Source organism: Archocentrus centrarchus, chromosome 20, assembly GCF_007364275.1.
Source record: "Archocentrus centrarchus isolate MPI-CPG fArcCen1 chromosome 20, fArcCen1, whole genome shotgun sequence".
Lineage (NCBI taxonomy): Eukaryota > Metazoa > Chordata > Actinopteri > Cichliformes > Cichlidae > Archocentrus > Archocentrus centrarchus.
In genome coordinates this window covers 8366986-8390090 of record NC_044365.1, presented here as the reverse complement: position 1 = coordinate 8390090, position 23105 = coordinate 8366986, and the positions used below count along the sequence as shown (strand labels likewise).

General features: G+C 41.2%; 1 protein-coding gene across 1 annotated transcript in view; it reads right to left on the bottom strand.

Moving 5' to 3' along the window:
- The window catches only part of LOC115799905 (band 4.1-like protein 3), an 84723-nt gene that overhangs the window by 24246 nt on the left and 37372 nt on the right, over positions 1-23105 (bottom strand). The window contains 11 exon segments of the mRNA XM_030757199.1: positions 8680-8868; positions 9029-9058; positions 9167-9214; positions 11028-11149; positions 11244-11348; positions 12100-12183; positions 14431-14606; positions 14879-14976; positions 17382-17534; positions 18296-18310; positions 18313-18339. Of these exon segments, the coding sequence (XP_030613059.1) occupies positions 8680-8868; positions 9029-9058; positions 9167-9214; positions 11028-11149; positions 11244-11348; positions 12100-12183; positions 14431-14606; positions 14879-14976; positions 17382-17534; positions 18296-18310; positions 18313-18339 (1047 nt within the window).

The following is a 23105-nucleotide window of genomic DNA, read 5'->3' as shown; positions in this document are numbered from 1 at the left end:
TTATATAGTGCTAAATCACAACAAACACTTCCCCTCGAGGTGTTTTATATTGGAAGGTAGAAACCCTATGATAATACAGGAAAAAAAAACAAAAACACTTATGAGCAAGCACTTGGTGAAAGAGGGGAGGAAAAACTCCTTTGTAACAGGAAGAAATTCTGGCAGAACCAGTCTCCCTCCCCTCATCCCTGGTTTGGGAGGGAGGGGAGGGAGACTGGGCAAAAGACATGCTGTGGAAGAGAAACAGAGGTTAATAATTACTAGTGATTAAATACAGAGTGATGTATAAAGACATACAGAGTGAGTGAAAAGAAACACTCAGTGCATTATGGGAAGCCCCCAGCAACCTAGGGCAATTGCAGTGGAACATAGAGAGAGTTCAGGGTCATGTGATCCAGCCCTAACTATAAGCTTGACCAAAAGGAAAGGATTGAAGCCTAATCTTAAAAATAGAGAGGGTGTCTGTCTCAAATCCAAACTGGGAGCTGGTTCCACAGAAGAGGGGCCTGAAAGCTGAAGGCTCTGCCTCCCATTTTTAAATACCATAGGAAGCACAGGTAAGCCAGCAGTCTGAGAGCAAAATGCTCTATTGAGGTCATACGCTACTATGACGTCTGTAGCCCTTTGTGACCGGCTGGTGCACCGATGCTCCCAATTGCTTAACTGTTTTTAAACGCTGGTTGAATTGCAACCACATATGACATATCATGCGTTCAACATTTCCCAGAGTACTGTACACTTCCTCTAACAGGTTCAGGTAAAAAGCGCAAACAATAAAACATGTTCTTTATAGTTTTCATTAGCATTTACAGCTGTGGTATTTCTGTAAAATATGTAAATACGAAAAACAATTTTTAATTTCCTTGTGGGTTAGTGCACTTTACAGCTACTTTCTTTAGTTACTATGGATTTCTTTCATACATATTATATTTTGGGTTATGAAGATTCTATTGATGTATAGTAAGTTGAAATATTCCACAAAATGGTACTACAGCATGTAAAAATGTAAAGATATGGTCTGGTGGACTTGGCCCTGATTTAAATTCAATTCTGGATTTAACAGGAAGTAAGGGAAAAGAAGCCAACATGGGAGAAAGATGCTCTCTCTTTCTACTCCCCATCAGTACTCTTGCTGCAAAAATTTGGATCAGTTGATGGCTTTTCAGGGAGTTTTTTTTAGCAGCCTGATAGTGATGAATTACAGAAGTCCAGCCTAGAAGTAATGTGTATAAACTAACTTTTCAGCATCACTCTGAAAAAGCAGTCCTACATATTTGTTTAATATGTGCATTGAAGGACATATCTTGGACAAAAGTAACTCCTAGATTCCTCGCAGTGTTACTGGAGGCCAAGGTAAAACCATCCTGTTTGGACACTGTGTTTCTAAGATTTGAGGGGCCGAGTACAATAACTTTAGTTCTTCTTTCTGAAGCAGAAAATCAGAGGTCATCCAGGCCTTTGTGTCTTTAAGACATTCCTCCAGTTTAACTAATTGATGTGTGTCATCTGGCTTCATGGATAGATACAGCTGGGTATCATCTGCACAGAAATGAAAATTTATGCTATGCATTCTAGTAATACTGCTTAAGGGAAGCATGTATAATAATGGTTTAATTTTGCCACCTTGAAGACCTGTGGTACAGAATGTCGTTAATAAAAAAGATTGATCATATTTAAAATGAAGCATTAATTAATGGTAGGAAGGAACTACTGAAGTGAACTCAGAAAGATCTATCAGAAAGAAACAGTATTGAAAGTAGGAGCCTATCCCAGCTGTCATAGGGCGAGAGACAGGGTACAGCCTGTGCAGGTCGCCAACCTGTCACAGGGTTGACAGACTTTTTTTTTTTTTAATAGAGCAATAAACTCTTCAGATCTTCTAAATTAGACAGACACCATTTCCTCTCCTGAAACAAACCCGCACACCCAGCGCTGAGTACCCCTGAAAAAAACCAAATTAAGGTTTTGGAGTTAATTAATGAAAGTCTGGACTTAAATCAGATTGAGATGCTTTAGCATGACCTTAAACATTCATTTTTGAAAACCTTCCAATATGACGGAATTAAAACAATTATGCAAATGCCAGAATTCCCCCACAGTGATATGAAAGACTCAGTGCCAGTTATCACAGATGCTTGTTTGCAGTTCTTACTGCCAAGGGTGGCACAACCAGTTATTAGGTTTAGGTGAGCAATAACTTTTTCACACAGGTCCAGGTAGGTTTGGATACAACATTTTTCCCTTAATAAATTAAATCATCACTTAAAAACTGCATTTTGTATTTACTTGTATTTATCTTTGTCTAATAATAAAATTAGTTTGATGATCTGAAACCTTTAAGTGTGACAAATATGCAAACAACTAAGAAATCAGGAAGGCAAAAACTTTTTCAAGCCATTGTGTGGTAGTTAGAACCTAAAGAACAAAACCCAGACTAATTTAATATTTAAAACAGTAATCTGTTCCAGTCAATATGGAGCAGCTCCAAGATGGTTGCACATCAGTCACTGCAGGAATCTACACACACAGAGACAGCCTCTCCAAATCTGTCCAACTGGTTGTTGGTCAAAAGACAGACCATCGTGACACATCTAATCAACACAAAGAATACCACTACTAGCTAAACTGGAACTTCACATAAATTTAGACTTCACAGCAGAGAATAAAAGTAACACAAACAACATATTGACCGACGATGAATAAAGAGTTATTACATTTTAAACAAAGTTATTGGTTTAAAATGTGTGTGTGTGTGTATGTGTGTGTGTGTTTTTATCCAACCTACAGGACTGTAAGTGTCTGTGTGTGTTGTCTTGCTTTGCTTTGAGACACGGTACACCACCTCTGAGTTGGATGAACCCAGAATCTTTGTTTCTTCCTTCTCTTGTTTAGAAACATCAGGACCTCATTACATCATTGCTGGATTTTGACTGTATTTTTTTTTTCACAGTGCATTTTATGAGGATGAATCATTTGCAAAAACGCAATGCGTTCAGCGTGTATATAGGTTCAACGACAAGTTTGCATCCAAAAGATTCTGAATTTCATGTTGTTTTTTTATAACACACTTGGTGTGTAAAGGCCTTAAACCCTCCTCATGAGGAATCTTAAATAAACATCTGAAATCAAAGTTACCCGATTTAAAATTAACTTGGACTTTCAAATAGGAGATTCAAATGTGATAGATCATTTCAAACTCCATGAGTTTGCTTTGAGAATAAATACAATTCTTGCCAAGAAAAAAGTGTCTATTGGCTCAGAGTTAAGAGTAACCAATTTTTGGGATGCTATTTCCCACATTACTGATTGATCAGTAGTGGTGGAGTTTTACTTTTAAGCTGCAGGAGCAAATTATGCATTAAACATAAATTACCAAGGAAACATACCCCAGTAAGACCTGAACCACTTTTTGTAATACTGAAAACCCAAGGAATTTACTTTGCTAAACCACTAATCATGCTTCGTAGCACAGGCCACAGGTCTCAGGAAGTACTGAGTCACAACTTATGACCAAATCTTTGTGGTGGTTTTGTGACACTTTGAAGAAGCTTGTTGTCTCTTTGTTTACACCTTGAGTGGACAGGAATGGTTCCAACAAAATAAGAAAGGCATTACACAGCTGAAGTAACCAACCAAAATAGACATCAAATGACAAGAAGTGAAAAATTATTGGACCAGCAATAAAATGGAAATTAGCCCCACCCCCAGCAACAATTCAAAAGCTCACTAAGCTTAAATAGACAACAATAAACAGGAGAAAACAACAGCAAAATCAGCCATTGTTTCCATTTTGATCATAGGAGAAGAAACAAAATGGTTTCTGGGAGGAGGAGAAGCAAGAAGCTGGGGAGAGTTTAAACTGAACGCTGCAGCTCATTGCCGCCTCTTGCTGGAGAAAAAGGAAAGTCCAGCACTACTAGATTGGATTAGTTCTGCTGTGATTGATTGTTACTGACCATCTCCAAAACTATGAAACAGGATGAAATGTAGTCACTTCTTGAAAAATAGAAAATCCAATTACATAAACTTAACCTATACTTATACAGCTGGATAGTGTTACCCTACCCAAGTATGCTACCCAAGCCTACCTCAGAATATGAGTGACAAAGATATAATTAAAGCAATACTGGGTCAGATGTCACGTGAATTAACAAGTATGAGGTGTTGAGGAACCAGAACATACTGACAATAAGTGGGCTACTGGAAAAAGGATACAGCATGACTGCACATGAGATGAGAATAGGGAACATGGAATGCTACTACACATACAGGGGTTACATGATGAGGAGACCTACAGATTCTTTGAAACCCAACATCTAGACCAGCGATCCTCAAATCCAGGCCTCAAGGTCCGGTGTCCTGCACTTTTTAGATGTGTCTCTGCTTCAACACACCTGAGTCAAATATAGTAGTCATTAGCAGGACTCTGGAGAACTTGACTGCATACTGAGAAGGTAATTCAGCCATTTGATTCAGGTGTGTTGGATCAGGTACACATCTAAAACCTGCAGGACACCGGCCCTCAAGGCCTGGATTTGAGGATCCCTGATCTAGACTAACATCAAAACAACTAGTAGCTCAGTGTTCCAACAGCTGCAAGAAGCAACTGCTGTCAGAACTAGAGATTGATGGGGTACAACACAAATGCTATGACAAAGGGCAACCAGGGCATCAGGTCATCACACTCCGAGATTAGGTACCAAGCCCCAAGACCAAGTGGTACATTGAATGTGAAGCCAGCTGACCTGAAAGACAAAATCATGGCTAAGCTGGAAATCTGGACCGTCAGTGTCCGATTACCAAAACTATGGACAACCCCTGCTGCGATGATCACTGAAACCAACCAGTTGATCTATACCAGTGATCCTTTAGATGCTTGGCTATATCACGAACAGCCACAAGGAGTAGTACCCTCAATGAAAAAGACGAGCAGAGGTTAAGATGAAGGCAGTATGAAGGGAAGTTAACCAAGCTGAAGAAAGGGTTGCCTAAGAAGTACAACAAACTGTCCATACCTGAGGCCTAATAAACCACCAAGCAAAGGCTCACAGCCTTAGTTAACAGCTTGAAGAGGTATACCAGAGACATAGAAGCCAGGAGAAAAAAAAAAACAGATGTTCTCCACAATAAAGATCCATGACTACATAAGGATGGGGGACACAACTGATCATGTGCTTAGTGAATATCTCAGGCAACAGATACATGAGAAAGAAGAGAAACAAGAACTGGAACCATTGTGGATGGACATGACCCTGCATGGTATGTACCACAGGCAGAAGAAGTGGCTAAAATTGAAAAATCCTACCAATGCTTGGACAAAGCTGGAAACAGAAAACTGAAAGACATGTCATGGCAGCACAGGAACAAGCTTTAACCACAAGATCAATAGTGGCTTGGATCTACGACAGGTGCAGGCTGTGAAGATGCCCCTGAGACAATCCAGCACCTGCAGGGTGCAAGATGCTAGCAGGCAGGGCATAAATAGAGCGCCATAACCACGTGGGTGGCATAGTGTATACAAGAAAATCTGTGCCAAGTATGGCCTGGAAGTCCCAAGGTCAAAATAGGATACGCCCCCAAAGGTGGGTGAGAATGACTAAGCTAAGCTCCTGTGGGGCTTCCAGATACAGACAGACAAAGTGGTGATGGCTAATTAACCAGACAAGCAGAGGAGGAAGGCCATAGTGATAGAAGTAGCAATACTGATTGATAGCAACTTCAGGAAGAAGGAACACAAGAAGCTTGACATATACCAAGGGCTGAGAGAAGAGCTAGAGAGGATGTGGAAGGTGAAGGTAACAGTGGTCCCCGTGGTCATAGGGACATATAAGTCATAGGACTCAGGATAGTGACCACCAAACTAGGGGAATGGCTCTAGCAGATTCCAGGAACAACATCTCTGTCCAGAAAAGTGCAGCCCTACTAACAGCTAAGATACCGCACAGGACTTTCAAGGTCTCTGGAAGAGGACCTGAGCTTGAAGTGCTTTGAGTGCTCTATAAGAGTAAGAAAGTGCAGTAAAATATTAGTCCATTTAATATTCATTTGTTCATTTGTACCCACAGCCATCGGGCTTTTCAATTCTCATACAAATTTAGAAATTTAGAAGAATTGACAGCATTGGGATACCATAACTCTCAGCTCTGATGTTTCTTTTAGGAGGGTAGAGAAACCTGCTGGAGTCATGTGTTCTTTCATTAAGAAGATCCCAATTCTGACGTTTTTCAAACTTATCTAAACTTATCTCCCTCAGCAGCAAGTACCCAACACCACAAAAGACCTCACGCAGCACCACCTTTTCTAGCACCAATATATTTTTTGACCGCAAAACAACCAATCACAACAGAATAGAAAATTCATCATTATCCAATCTAGCATAAAATATGATAACACTTCTGATGGAAAATCTCTTTTCCTGCAGCAACTCCTTTTCAGGCCACCAGGAGACCTAGTTCACCAGGTAGAGAATCTGGTCTCCTGATAGGCTGGATCATCAGGTATCGGCAGTCTTTTGGAGCTCAAGATGTTCAGTTTGAACTAGCTCAGACGAGCCAGTGTTAAGCCATATTTCCTGTTTTAGTGTGGTGGAGGTTAACATTTTGCTGTCAGGCTGCTCTTTTCATGCTTGTTTTCATGCCAACCACCAACCAGCCAATCAGCATACCACTGCTGACAAGGAAGGTGATATCCTGCTGGGGCTTAGCTTGTCCAGAGAGGATGTAGGGGGGGTGGGGAGAGACAAAGATGACTTCACGGAGACTTTGCCCCCACCAAGCTCTAGAGTTTTGGTTCCACCTCTCCTGGTCTCTGCCACACTAATGATATCTCTGCTGACATCACAGACTCTGGGTGGTAGCTCCAAAGTTGAGGTCTGAGTCTTTACCTCAGGGATGATGATCAGTGGTTCCCCTGGGATTTCCTCATCAGTGGTGGATTGTGAAAAGCGCCGAACTTGCTGGTGGGGTTCAACACTTGTTGTTGTCACAGTAGCATCAGAGATGTCATCCAAGATCGTCATTGTAAAAACCTTGCCAGAGGCTGTGCAGTAACTCCGCCCCACTGTGTAGCTCTTCTTTTTGAATGGCTGAGGAGGAGCTTGGTTTGTCATGAACCCGCCCTCCTGGAGCGTACAGGTGAGTAACATCAAATAAGCACAGACTAAGCAAGAAATCCTGTGTCATATGAGGCCAGTGGTATGTTGCATTTCATTTCCTGAGCATAGACAGTGTAAAAGATGGATGTAGTCATCTCGACATCACGCACTAGATTTAGCCTTTTGAAACAGTAACTTTAATGTTTTGACCAATGCCAATTATTATTTTTTTTTATTTTGCTCAGTTGTGAAAGGATGCAGGGCTATGTTAACAGTAACCACTGACTACCATGCAAGCTGAATACATAAACTGTACATTATGGTTAATTAGCACTATATAACTGTCTAATAAAACACTAGAATTTCACTTTCTAAAACTACAGGAAAACTGGTTGGGTGGTCTGTATCATGTAGCAACCCATATTAGTCAGATAATCCATTAAAATGCTCCATAAGGCAACAACAACAGAAATACAGTGGGGAGGTCCAGTTTAATGACTCAGAGTGGTGAGGTGAGGCCAAGCAGATGCATATCAGCTCCTGTGTCAAGGAAAGAAATTACATGTGACCTATGACTGACCTCATTGGGGCAGCTGTGGCTGAGGAGGAAGAGGAGACTGACCATGCTTCACTTCCCCAGTTGGAATGTTGAAGTGTTCATAGGGAAAATACTGTGCCCTATATTTTCCCCCATGTTAGACTGAGGTTCTACCCAAGTTCCAGCGAGTTTCGGTGTAACCCCTTCGGTCACGATGCAGGAACATTGGTGGAAAAAAATTCATCATCTTCTTACATAATCTACCAGGAGTAGTAAATGTCAGAAAATGAACATTACAGTACAATATATAACTGTCGAAAGTGATGTACACAACTATGTACACGGTGACCGAAGGGGGTTAAATTCTACTGAGAATGAACTAAACTTCTAGGAAGTTTCTACTGATCTTAAGGTAACAGCCTCTTTCAGCTGCTTTGAAGCTCAAGATATTGAAAATATTGATCAATATTTATATATGTTTATACTGGCAGCAGCAGGAAACAAACAAACAAACACATGGCCATGTGACCTAAGAACAGATCTGTTTTCACCTTCTTCTGCTGGGGGCTAAAGGTTTCTCTATTTTCACGTGGGCTCTTTAGCTTGGGCCCATAAAGAATTTCCAAAATTATTGAAAGACTCCAACCCTGGCATTTAAAAGATTGCACACTGCAGTGGTGGTTTCTTATCAACATGCCCACAGTAAAATGGGATAATAGAGCCACAACCCAGTTTACTATAGGCGCAACACCTTTATGCATGTGAGCACTGCTTTTTTAAAATACTGCACATGTTGCTGTAAACTGGAACACTTTTCTGACACACCCACATTAAAAAAGAAAAAAGAAGTGCCTCAAAAGTTTTCACCCCAAAGATTTCATAGAAATATTCAACCCAGAAACTGTGGCAAAATACTAAAACACTGTGATGTACATTACAATTAATGCACAACACAGAAGAAAATTTACCAGCACCTGCAATATTTTAGTTTGAACAACAGGTGCCACATGACGCAAAACCCTGTCCAGCCATATGGTGACTGTCTTACCTCGTCAGGCTCCAGAGGTTCGATCATTGGGGAGTCGTCAGCTCTCCGGAGAGGTGAGGAGGACAGACGCTTCTCCCACTCTGTCATCCCTCCTCCTCCTCCTCCTTCTCCTCCCTCTAAAAAGGAACGTCTGAGAGCGCTGATGGTGCTCTCAGATTTCTGCATCTCCTCTGGACTACCCAACGTCCCCTAAAGGTAGGACAGAGGAGAGGAGAGAAAGACAAGAAACAGGAGCAACAAGAGATGAAGGAAAAAAGGCAGGTAAGATGAGACAAAACACACAACACAGGAAAGAGGAGATCGACAACTAACACATGGTAATATGAAGAAAAATAAAATCAGGTCTTGCCTGAGTTTTCAAATCTTCATCCTGGTCAGACTGTCAGAGAGACAGATATGCATAAAGATAGGTAGGCAGAGAGAGAGAGGGAATGTTAACAAGTTTTTCCACAATGGAATTATTAACCATATGATCACAGATGTCTACCTCAGTAGCTGTCAGGTCATCGTCCACAGCAGTGTCAGTTAGCTCAGTCTGAACAATCAAAAAGGTAAACAAGCAAAACAACTTTTAGTTTAATCACCAATGCAAATGTGACTGCCACATCATAACCACTTAGTTCTTCTTCTGCTCTGAAATATTTTGGGATTTCAAGATGTAAAAAATAAAAAGAGCAACTTGCAGGTTGTGGACCTCAGTGGATAAATGTGCAGGAAAATGAAGCAATAAGCAGATTTCCGAGCAACGCATGCCTAAAATAACATTTACAGTTGTTTTTGTAAGTTTTGAGTATCTGTCACCCTCAAAAATCCCAGAGTTTGACTGTAGCATAACAGGAGAGAGTGCAGCCAATGTCAGCAACAAGAAGCATGTTTTTGTTAAGCTGAATTTCTCACCCACTGCTGACCATTGCTGTTAGCTATTAGTATCACATAGTTCTGGCTTCTAAATCCCATTCAGGACTTCGGATCTTCCGGAACTTAATCCTCCTGTCTTAAAAGAGCCGTGCATGCCGTTATTATACGACAGAAGCAGCAGTGAAGTCCCATCTTCACCTGCATAAAACACCCACACATGAAAACAACTGTCTTCCTGTCAGGGAAGCTGTGGATTTGATGTCTTGTCCTCATTAAAATGCACAATTTTTAATCTGAATTTCAGCCTTTATGTCTTGTACACCATATAAAATGCATGCATTCAAAGTTCATTAAAAAAATATTGCATATGAATTAAGGGAAATTTTTACCTGCAAGTTGCTCTTTAACTGAGCATTCAAACTGTAACAAACATCTGCATGTATACATATGGACAGATATATGGACATATGGTGAGATTGTTAAAACAAATGGAGAAATTACACAAACTGTACTGTACAGTGCTGTAAACTTCTGCAGGTTTTGTTTGGTCCAGAGCAGATATTAACAGGGGCCACCACCGCGCCACATTTCACATCTACTACTGAAAGGCAGTGACTCAATTTTAAAACTCTGCTACAAATAAATACACTTATAAATTGTAACTTTACTAGGTTAGATGTGTAAAGTATGTCTGCTAGGATGAACTCTATTTGCAACTAATAATATTTTTATTGAAGAAATAAATCAGGGTTTGTATAGACAGCGCTAAAGAGCTCTCTAAACATGGATGTATGAGGAAAAGATGAAGGTGGCCACATAGAGAACTGTGGTAAGAATGTTTGATGACATTTTTAAAAGCTTTATATCTATAGTAGGCAGAGAACCTTACACTGAAACACACCAGCTTACAGAGCAATGACAGTGAAACTAGAAAAAGAAGCGAGAAGCAGGAGAGGGCCGAGAGGTGTTACAGAAGCAACTCGTAATACTCATACGCTTCAAGGCATCAGTGTGTAATCCTATGGGCTCTATGAAAAAGCAGCCTTTGTGAAATTTGTTTTACAAATGTAAATAAATATGCTTTCTGATTTTCCACGGACTGATCTAACCAAAACCAGGAGATGCAGGCCTGTCAGCAGTGACAGAAAAGAAACTGCAAAATGTATGAGTTTAGACTCAAAAGATTTAATGTTGTCACTGGTAGATGTGACTTTATTTTTCCGTTACATCAGCTGGTTTTTCCCCTACATAAAGAAGCTCTTGGCACCTGCCAAAGCCATTAGGCAGTGGCAAAGAAAAATCTTGAGCATCAAAAATGTACAGTGTACAGTGCAAAAAATTGTCTTTTTTTTTAACCATTAAGGCACACAAACCTAAACTTGTAGTCCCTCCAAATAAAAATATGAGCGTGAAAAGGGCCAAAATTTTTTTAATGCAGTCAGAGGTACTGGAAGAGTAATGAGATTGGGTTGATAGGTGAAACAAGTTACTTTGGTGTCTAATTTCGGAGGAGTCAGAATACTCTGCTGTGAAATCTCAGTGTCTTTGGTCTCCTCTTCCTCTTCCTCCTGCTCCTTCTCATTCACTTTATCCACCTCCTGCACCTCTTCAACTAAGATGAAAGGGGAAAAAGGAGAAAGGCAGGGGCTTAGTTATTCTGACAGATTCGGTTACCTGTTACAGCATCTCTTGAAATGGTTTCTTACCTTGACCTTCACTGCTCTCTTCCATTCTCTTCTCAGGTGTTACTGTGGTGATGAGATCACTGATGGCGATGGCTTTAGATGCTCCATACAAGCCAGAGCCCATATCTATATACACACAGAAGTGCACCAGCTGTAATGTCATCACTATTATGTCCGCAGGTACGGCAATAAACGTAGCAACCACTGTGATGCTCAACCAAGCTGTCTTTGTCCTCATTAGTAGCAAAGCATCAAGACATCTCGGTGCCAGGGTAATGGTACACTCAGCCAATAAAGAGCTCAGGGTGCATGCAGAGCAGCCTGGGCCAATCAGCATTCAGAACCACCACCAAGCCATGACCTGATGTTATTTTGCATATCATGGCTCACTGACCTCTGTTAGCTGTCTGTTTACTAGTGCTAACACTAACAGTGCGTACATAATTATGCTAAGAAGGACTGTCAGCATAATTGTGCAGTCAGACCTTCTTCCTGTTGGACTCACTGGATACAGTCACAAAACTCCATCTTAAGATGGAGAAGAAGAAGAATTAAAACATCCTGAAGTTTAAGGCCTGAGATTAATAAAATATCTGCTAATGATCTGGACAACAGGCTTATTCATTTGTATGCTTCTTTTAACCCTGCATGTGACAAATACATTGTGTTGAAAACAGGATGCAGGTCTGACGACATATCAACAGAAAGTGGAAAGCTATTTAGACAGAAATTTACAGCTGTTATCAGGTGTATCTGAATGAAGCAGAGTCACTAAGTACAATGCATTCCTGAACAAGCTGAATGAAGCGATCGGAGCCCAATCACAGAGCAGTACCACAGCAGCCAGCAGCAGTACCACTGCAGTATTGAGCACTACCTGTGTAAGCACCACCATTGGCTTTGGGGGAAGCTGTGATGGCTTGAGAGACAATCGGAGAGGAGGTAGGTCCAGTCTGTGAAGCTGAGAACCAATCACAAACTGGTCAAATACTGAACAATGAACTGACCAGTCACTGAGTGCTGAACCTAAACATAAGACTAACAGGTTAGTGAGGTATGCTAAGCCCAAAGCCAGAGTTTTCAGTGTCATGAAGGTGGCTTTCTTTAAACCTAGCTAGAACTCTAGAGGAACTTATGCTCAACATATAATGTGTCATTTTAAGGCTGTAAGCAATACATTTTCACTAGCGCTAGGGGGGCATGACCAAATATTTCTACCAGGGTACTTCATTACAATTCTGGATGGTTTTAGTGTTCATATCCATGCACTAGTGGATCTGATCCTAATGCAGGTTTACAGTGGCTCATTCTTTTGTCAGAAGTATATAGAAAACCAAAAAACTCTTAAATATCACTATAAAAACCAAATAAAATATAAATAGAATAATCCCCCACCCATCCACAAAAAGAAAAAGAGGATTTACTCTTAGGCAGTACATACACAGGTTAAATATTCTGCACTTGGCTTTAGAGTCAGTAATTTACAGTCTGCTTTATACGGTTCAATGCACTTCAACTTTAAGAGCACCAGCTCACAACTCAAGACTCTACAATATGAGGGAGAAAACTCCTTTTACTTTTTAGAACCATCACATGCAGCATGATAACGGCATCACTGCGGCTGGAAACCCATTATTTCAAATGGCTTGTGCTGGTCGTGAATGGTTGCCTTTGCATCGAGCAAAAGATGTCATCTGGCCAGCATTTGCATAGTGAACTCTGACTGCAGCCCACTGCATTTGTACGACCAATAAAAACAAATAATGGCATGGAGAAGGCACATACGGTACACATAAAGACCATGAGGGCCACAGAAAATTTACGTTATACAGGTAGAATGTAGTGGTCAACACAAATTTGGTCCATTCCCTCAACCCAACAATCAGCGCAGTACATACTGCTTTTTATGTGAAGGGGCCATTAGATATAATTCCACTTGGTACCGTTGTTTTCAAAGTCAACATCCGGTTCATTAACATAGAAAAAACTCTATATGGATTTTTTCTTCCAAACTCCATGACACAAATTATTAACACCTGTAAGCTGTTATCTTTGCCTCACCTGGTTCCCAGTAATTTGTACGAGCTGCTTCAGATCTGCCCACAACAAAAGCCAGCATATACAAGAGCACTGTGCAAAGCAGCATGACAAAACAAGTGTTCATCGATCTTTTCTGTTCCTAAATGTAGCACAGAGCCCTTAAAGCTGTTACCTAACTGTTATGATACCCAGCTGAAAAGCATTACCCAGCATGTGTTTTGGTGGTATAATTTTGTAAACATGCAGTTATTAGTGTTAGAAATACTTTACGTTTCACTAATTATTATATGCCATAATATCTGTCCAGTTGAGCAGTCTTAGTTTAGTATTAATTGTTGTCTTCTAGTGACCTATTAGACAGTTCAGAAACTGGTGACTTCCAGCTCTCCCTCACTGTGCAACAGTTTCACACCTGAATGTACTTCATGTTTAAATTGATGAATTTATTTTTCCTAACTGCTCTAATGTACAAAATTATTTTTAAATGTTGCAATTTCCTAAAGAAATCGCAACATTACAGCACCTGAACTGACTTTTATTAAAATTTTTATATCTTCCATATCTCTCTTTGACCTATTTCTTCCAAAGGTGACACCCAATCAGCAAGTCATATGCCCCCTTTTATGTGAATGTGCACAAAGCCTGTATGGTATGGGTTAACAAAGAAACATGGTAACTGCTTTCATAATACCTATTATCATTTTGTGGCTTCACCAAAACCAACAACCATAATTACACCCAGAGTTCACAAAACAGTGAATATCATTCACTTAAAGGGGCAGAGTTGGCACCAGATTAAAAAAAATGGACCGACCAGCTTGTCTTGAAAAAAATACGTCTCACTGCCCTCCTTTGTAGTACAGGCTTCAGTACTAGAGCTATACCAGTAAATACGAGATAGAACTAGACTTACAAACCTGGTACAGCTGGATAATGCTATTGCTACTAGTATTACTACTCAAACCAGTACTGTAGCTGAGACTAGAAGAACCACCGTTTAATGACTAGAGCTATAATGACCTGTTCTACTTCAAACTGTTTACAGTGTCCAGTATTATGACTACTGGGACTAGAATAAGGAGCGGAGAACAACCCATGGGAACAGAACTACTAGGTGGACTGTTACTAACACTCTGAGAACCATAAGTAGTGTAGTAATTATGATCACCTCCATCTAGACTGCGGCTTAACATGCTCCTCTTGCTGATACATCGTGGGAAATGTGGCGCTGGTCTGGATATCTGAGCACTGGCTCTGCGACTCTGAATCTGAGTTCGACCGCTGTAACGAAACTTTGAACCCAGAGTCAGGAACTTCTTAGGAGTTTCCTCTTGTGATACAAGCCTGAGAGAGGAAAGACACGTAGGGAAGGGAACGAGATGGAGATAGGGAGAGACAAGATGAAGAGAGATGAGGAAACAGGCAGACAGATAGGGTGAAGGGCCGAGAGAGAGGGAGGAAAGACCAGGGAGAGAGATGGAGTTCAGGGGTTAGAGAAAGAAGACAGCTGTCACATGAATGTGTCTCCTGGTTATTTTGTGTCATATGTTCTAAAACTTCATCACAAACTTCATGACCTTTAACAAACCACACACTGTATCATGACCTTGACTGACCTGAAAAAGGCGTGGTGTTCCACACAGACCTTCCACAGTCTCTTAGCAGCTCTGTGGTTCAGCAGCTTAAAACCAATGGTTGACTCAAACTGCTCAAACTGGAAACAGAGACAGAAATTGTTTTCCATGATGCACTGAGTGTTTCTTTTCATTCAACTCTTTTTACTCTGTTTATACCCCACTCCACATTTAATTATTAGTTATTATTAATCTCTGGCTTTCTTCCACAACATGTCATTTGTCCTGTTTCTCTCCCCTCAGCCCCAACATCAGGACAGATGACTGTCCTCCCCGAGCCTGGTTCTGCTGGAGGTTTCTTCCTGTTAAAAGGGAGCTTTATCTTCCCACTGTTGCCAAGTGCTTGCTCATTTGACCATCCATCCATCCACTTCCGCTAATCCTGTTCAGGGTCGCGGGGGGGCTGGAGCCTATCCCAGCTGACATAGGGCGAGAGGCAGGATACACCCTGTACAGGTCGCCAGCCTGTCGCAGGGCTAACACAGAGACACAGACAACATCCACACTCACATTCATACCTATGGGAAATTTGGAGTTTCCAGTTAACCTAACCCCAGTGAGTGCATGTCTTTGGACTGTGGGAGGAAACCGGAGTACCTGGAGAAAACCCACACTTACATGGGGAGAAAATCACTGCGGTTTGAAAACCTCCTTTACCTTACAATATAAAACAAGTTGAGGTGACTGTTGTCATTTGTTGCTATATAAATAAAATAAAATTGAATTGAAACTGTCTCCCTCCCCTCACCCCCAACCTGTTGCGGCAGATGACTGCTCCTTTCCGTGCCTGGTTATGCCGGAGGTTTCTTCCTATTAAAAGGGAGTTTTTCCTTCCCACTGTTGCCAAGTGCTTGCTCATAGAGTTGCTTTGATTGTTGGGTTTTCTCTGTAATTATTGTATGATCTTGTATGCCTCGTGGTGGTAATCCCTGAACCAGATGCAGCTTTCATCCTGAATGCTAGACACTGCTGACTTTAACTGAGGATATAGTCAGCAGTGGAAGGAAGACCTCCTTAATCCCACTGACACGACAAGGAAGCAGAGTCTGGGGATGAAGGGGACAACTCGTCGATCACTGGGGGTGAGGTCACTAAGATAGTAAAAGAACATGGTGTCAGGGCCCCTGGGATGGATGAGATTTGCCCTGAGTTCCTAAAGCCTCTGGATGTTGTAGGGATATCTTGGTTGACAGGCCACTGCAACGTCACAAGGAAATCTGGGGCGATGCCTCTGGATTGGCAGTCTAGGGTGGTGGTTCCCATCTTTAAGAAAGGGGATAGAAGGGTGTGCTTCAACTATTGGGGGATTGCACTCCTTAGCCTCTCTGGGAAGGTCTATGACAGGGTGCTGGAAAGGAGAGTTTGTTCATTAGTTGAACTTTGATTCAAGAGGAACAATGCAGCTTTCATCCTGGACGCTAGACCAGCTCTTTATCTGCTCAAGGATTCAAGCGTGTGGGAAATTGACCATCCAGTCTACATGTGTTTTGTGGACTTGGGGTATCCTGTGTGTGTGTGTGGTGTGTGTGTGTGGGGGGGGGGGGGGGGGGGGGGGGGGTCTGGCCCATTGTTGCATGCCATTCTGTCCCTGTACACGCAGCAGGATCAGCCAATTTGAATGTTATCAGTCCATTAAATGCACGTTATGAACAGTATCAGATCCACAGTTAAGGGCCAGGAGGCTGTCTCCACCTCCTAGATGGCAAAAAGGTTGTTATCATTGTTCTAATCAAGGATCACTGTTTCGGTGTGATGTGGACTGGAGTGGGTGTCTGGAGTGGATCTGGATTCCGCTGTAATTAGTGAAACGGCCTACAGCAGGGCCAGTCTGAACTATACTTATGCGGGTGATAACTGTTAATAAAGCGCATTTAAGGACTGATAACATTCGAATGGCTGAATTGGAGTGGTAGCTGGCTGCTGATCCACTCCAGACACCCACACCAGTCCACGTCACACCAGAACAGTGTTCCGATTAAAACGATGATAACAACCTTTTTGACTGGCTAGGAGGTGGAGACGGCCCCTCCTGGCCCTTAACTATGGGTCTGATAACATTTAATGGACTGATAACATTCGAAGTGGGTAGCAGGATCTTGGTCCACATTGCCAGCAATATGTCAGACTCATTTCCGGGAGGTTTTGGACATTGCCAGGGCTGCCCTTTTCCACAGATTCTGTTCATAATTTTGATGGACAGAATTTCTAGGCATAGCCTAGAGGCTTCTGATTTGGTGGCCTCAGAATCTCTTCGCTGCTTTTTGTAGATGATGTGGTTATTTTGGCTTCATCAGGTGGTGGCCTCCAGCTTGCAGTGGAGTGGATCACAGCCAAATGTTTTGGTGTTGCTGGGCTCATCAGTGTATTCCTGCCACTCCTCATGTTTATTCTTTGATGAATATGTTAGTGAGTGAATATATAGTGAGTCACAGTTTGCTGAATGGTGGTGTTTCTTCCTCTGGGGTGCTAAGATGTGTGTTCTTACCTCTCCTGGTCGGATCTTGATGTAGAAGTTGTTCCTTTTGTATGAAATCTTCAAGATCTTTGGCCATGAGAATCTGTTGATCCTCAGTCTATCTCTGTAGACCAGCAGGCCACTGCTGCACACACCCAGCATAATGGCCACACCCTCTGAGTCCTGCACACATACAAATACACAAACACCATGTTTCAGAAATGACTAACATGGAACTCTCATATTTTAGTACTGTAGATGGATAAAGTACAATCAAAAGTTTGGAAAGGAAGTATCATCAGCCATTTTGAAATATCTCTGAGCTCTTATTTTGGGATAAATAATCATTTGGGATTTGTAATCTTATTTGGGAAGGTATAAAAAACATTAGCTAAATAATCTTTAATTCCAGTGATCTCTAATTAATAAAGTTGCATTTATAGCATTGACAGTTAAATCTGCTAAAAAAAAAAATATTTACAAATTTTGTTGATTGGGGTTTTAAAATGCTTTCATAAGTTCTCAGCTCTACTGGTGGTCAAAGGTCATTTAATCAGTCAGAACAAAGCCCTATGTTGAAACTACAGTGCTCAAACTGTCATGAGATTGCAGTTCTATTCCAGACCAGTACAAAACGGAACCTAAAGAAGAAGTGAGTCACGCTGTCATTACATCTTTGAGAGACTGAAAATGAGACAAGCAGCCAGTCTGTGTGACTGAACTTTGTAATTTTATCGCTCAAAACCAGAATTAAACTACTTGGGTTGCTGTGAATTTTGGGAAATGTAGGAGAAGTTGTTTATGAATAAGAGTCTACAAAAAAAAAAAAAAACAGTAAACACAATAACAAACAGGTGAAGATGTTTGCATCAACACACCCACACTCACATACACATATTAAGTTCAACCACATATAAACACGTCCACACAGGAAACAGTCTTACCTCTGACTTAGCTGAAGCAGGCAAGCAAAGGCGCTTCCTATCATCTACTCCATTCAGACAGACAGATGACAGGCAGATAAACAAAAAACAAAACAAGCAAACAAAAAAACCCAGCAACAACAAAAGAGCTGATCTAAATTCAGCCCAGCACTCAAGAGTTATAACAGTGTTAACCCCACTGTACATAAAAACATTACATGGTAATGCTACTATCATGTGATAGAACGTGCTATAAGGTGGTGGTCTTCATTTAAACAAAGAGGACCCCTTAGGTGCATCTGCACAAGTGCATTCATCTACTACCCAACACAATAATGCTATAACAACAAAAGTTAAAATGATGATTTCAATCATATTTGACAACTGGAAAAATACAACAGTAGTGATGACTTGGGTCTTTTCAGCAACACGCAAACTGTCATAGAGCTTCCAAAGTCTGATTATGTGATGGAGTTTGTTTCAATTAGTTACTTGATCCCCTGCTAAATTTGTCACTTACAAGTCAATGAACAGTCTCTAATTTTTATGGTAGTTTCATTTTAATGGAGGGAAAATATAAACCAAAAATCCAGAAAAAACCCCACAAAGTTATAAATTGATTTGCATGTCATTAAGTGAAATAAGTATTTGATCACCTTAAACCCTGCCAGAAATCTGTGGCTGTGTGCCCATGTGGCACACAGATTACAATCAATTACAGATACTCCTGATTTCAACTCATAATGCGTATAATTATAGCACACCTGTCCACAGAATCAGTTTCTTCCATTCCAACCTCCTCACCACCATGAGTAAGACCAAAGAGCGGTCAAAGGACTTCAGGGACAAGATTGTAGATCTACACAAGGCTGGAATGGAGTACAAGACCTTCAGCAAGAAACTTGGTTACAAGGGGACATCAGTTGGTTCAATTATTCAGAAATGGAAGAATATAAAATTACCATCAATTGCCCTCGATCTAGAGCTCCATCCAACATTTTGCCCCATGGCGTTACGATCGTGAGCAAGGTGGTGGATCACCCCAAACCTACAGGGGAGGAGCTTGTTAGCAGTTAAAACCACAGTCACCAAGAACACCTTTGGTAACACACTACGCCATAATGGAGTGAAATCTTGTAGCACCCGAAAGGTCCTCCTGCACAAGAAGGCACATGTACAGGCCCATCTACACTGTGTGCACAATTATTATTCAAGTGAGTACTTTGACCATTTTATCATTTTTAGGCATATTTCCTAACTCCACGCTGGGTAAACTGGAATGCTTGATGGATTTAAGCCAGCAGGTGATGTGTATCTGTGTAATGAGGGAGGGTGTGGCCTAAGGAGGTCAACGCCCTTTATCAAGGTGTGCATGATTATTAGGCAGCTTTAATCCCTAGGTAAAATGGGCCATTAACTGACTCTGAAAAGTCAAAAATTACCAAAAGTCTCTCAGAGGGATGCAGCACTCTTGAAATTGCTAAGATATTGGGGCGTGATCACGGAACCATCAAACGTTTTGTTGCAAATAGTCAACAGAGTCATAAGAAACGTGTTGAGAAAAGAAGGCGCAAATTAACTGTCAAGGATTTGAGAAGAATCAAGCATCAAGCTACCAGGAACCCATTATCTTCAGTTCTGTCATCTTGCAGAACTGCAACCTACCTGGAGTACCTAGAAGTACAAGATGTTCAGTGCTCAGAGACATGGACAAGGTAAGGAAGGCTGAAACCAGACCACCACTGAACAAGACACATAAACTGAAGCGTCTAGACTGGACCAAGAAATGTCTGAAGACAGATTTTTCAAAGGTTTTATGGATGAAATGGATGGGCCCGTGGCTGGATCAGAAACGAGCACAGAGTTCCACTTCGAGTCAGACGCCAGCAAGGTGGAGGTGGGGTACTGGTATGGGCTGGTATTATTAAAGATGAGCTGGTTGGACCTTTTCGGGTTGAAGATGGGCTCAAACTCAACTCTTAAGCCTACTGACGGTTTTTTAGAAGACACTTTCTTAAGCATTGGTTCAGGAAGAAGTCTGCATCTTTCAAAAAGACAATGAATTTCATGCAGGACATCACATGCCTCCAAGTACTCCTCTGCATGGCTAGCCAGTAAAGGTGTTAAAGATGAAAAACTTCTGACCCTTCCTCACCTGACCTGAACCCAACTGAGGACTTGTCTTAAAGGGGAGATTTACAGTGAAGGCAAACAGTACAGCTCTCTGAACAGTGTCTGGGAGGCTGTGGTTGTTGCTGCACAAAAAGTTGATCGTCAACAGATCAAGAAACTGACAGACTCCGTGAATGGAAGCTTATCACTGTTATTGAAAAGAAGGGTGGCTATATTGGTCACTGATTTTTGAAATGTTTATTGGAAAGTTGTTTGTGAGTGTTTTGTTTATAATTCTCACTTGAACAGATGAAAATAAAAAGTGAGATGGGAAAATGTGTGTTTTTCATTAGCTGCATAATAATTCTGCACATAATAGTTTCCCAATAAGTGTGCACATATAGATATTCTCCTAAGAAAGCCCAAACCTCACTTTTACTTTCTTAAACATTCATGTTTAAGGTTTATTAACATTTTGGATTAACTGAGAGCACTGTAGTTGGTGATAATAAGGATAATCCTCAAAAATAAGACTTGCCTAATAATTGTGCACACAGTGTAAAGTTTTCAAGTGAACATTTAAATGAATCAGAGAAGGCTTGGGAGAAAGTGCTGTGGTCAGATGAAACTGTTTTTCTGCTGAGGATACAGGATGACTTCACTGCATTGAAGGCCAATAACGGGGCCATGTACTGTAAAATCTTGGATGAAAACCTCCTTCCCTCAGCCAGAACATTGAAGAGGGATTGCGGATGGCTCTTCCAGCACGACAGTTACCCCAAACATGCCACCAAGGCAACAAAGGAGTGGCTAAAGACGAAGGTCATGGAGAAGCCTAGCCAGTCCCCAGACCTCAATTCTATAGAATCTGTGGAGGAAGCTGAAGTTTCAAGTTGCCAAGCAGCAGCCACGATTTAGTGAGTTTCTGTAAAGCGTAGATGTGTGAAAACCTACGGACCAACTATACGAAACATCTTACTGCTGTGGTTGCCAACAAGGGTTTCTCCACCAATTACTAAGTCATGTTTTGTCTGGGGATCAAATACGTGTTTCACCCAGTGACATGCAAATCGATTTATAACTTTTATATAATATCTTTTTTCTGGAAATTTTTTGGTTGATATTTGGGTCTTTTGATTAAAATGAAACTACCATAAAAATTAGAGACTGTTCATTTCTTCATGAATAAAGTTAGAATTCAGCAGGGGATCAAATAATTTTTTCCCCCACTGTAAACGGAGCCCTAAGAGGAAGAAAACAAAAACTTTGTTCCAGCTATCACCATACAACCGTACACTCACATTTCCTGGACCATGGTGTGACCTGTTCTTTTGTTTGTTTGTTTGTTTGTTTGGTTGGTTGGTTGGTTGGTTGGTTGATTGGTTGTTTTTTTGAGCAGACAGTTAATGTGAGCAGTAAGAAGAAATGTAGAGGGTTTGCACTAGCTGTGATACAATTTGAGACAAGTTACAGCAAAGTAACATTTTGGTCGCATTTGTCAGTCTGTTTGTCTGTTAGCAGGATCACTCGGAAAATTATAAATGGATTTTGATGAAAGTTTTTGGAGTTGTTGGGGGTGGTACAAGAAACATCCATTTTCTGCCACTAATCCTTTTCAGGGTCACAGGAGGGCTGCAGCCTATCCCAGAGTACACCCTGGGCAGATTACCAGCCTGTTACAGGGCTAACACAGAGTCAGACAGCCATTCATGCTCACATTCACACCTGTGGGCAATTTAGAATCACCAATTAACCTAACTGCATGTTTTTAGACTGTGAGGGAAATTCAGAGCACCCAGAGATGCAAACTCCACACAGAAGGCCCTGGCCAGATGGTGGATTTGAACCCAGGACCTTTGTGCTATGAGGCAACAGTGTTACCCAATGCACCAGCACAAGGAACAGTTGGCTATATTTTGGTATCATAGCATTGGCACAAAGAACATTTGGGGTGGGCGAGGTATGCATGACTTCCCTTTGAGCTCCTTTTATGTCATTTTTTTACCTTTCTGAGACATTTCTGTTTTATATTATATTTGTGTTATTGAGCTAGATTGAAACAAAAACAAAGCAAGAAGAATTGTTAATAGTTTTCTGCAGAATACAGTATGTCATCCTGGGTTCTGCATTCATATATGATATACAAGTGCATTTAGACAGTGATCCACCAGTTTCCACAAAAATCCAAAATGGCACAAAACCACATCACACATGCAGAGACTGAGCTGATGAGAATCATCATCATTTAGTGTTGTGTGTTTCTGACAGAGTGAATCACTGGAAAACAGCCATAATGGAAAAGCCATTGCTGTCAATATGCACACACACATACATACACACATAGACAAGCACACCCACATGTAATTGACTCTTGACAGGAAGTGGGCCATCTGTATTGATCAGATTGTTGGGAGCAGAAAGCAACACTGAAACACTCTGTGTACTTTCATGTGTCCATTCAAGGACAAACATAATGTGACCACATTTAATAATCACAGGGTCAGGACAAACAAGATGAGCAGCGCTCGTGTAGTCAGATCTAACAATACTGACATCAATTAAAATGAGCTGGTTACAGTTTCTGGAACCTAGCTTGACTATCAGTAGTTAAATCTGTCTTTTCCATCATTTTCTTTTGCGTGTCCATGTTCTGTTCAGATAAATCGGTTAAGTGCTTTTGCTTTGCACCTGACCTCTGGCTGGGAATCAGCTGATTCTG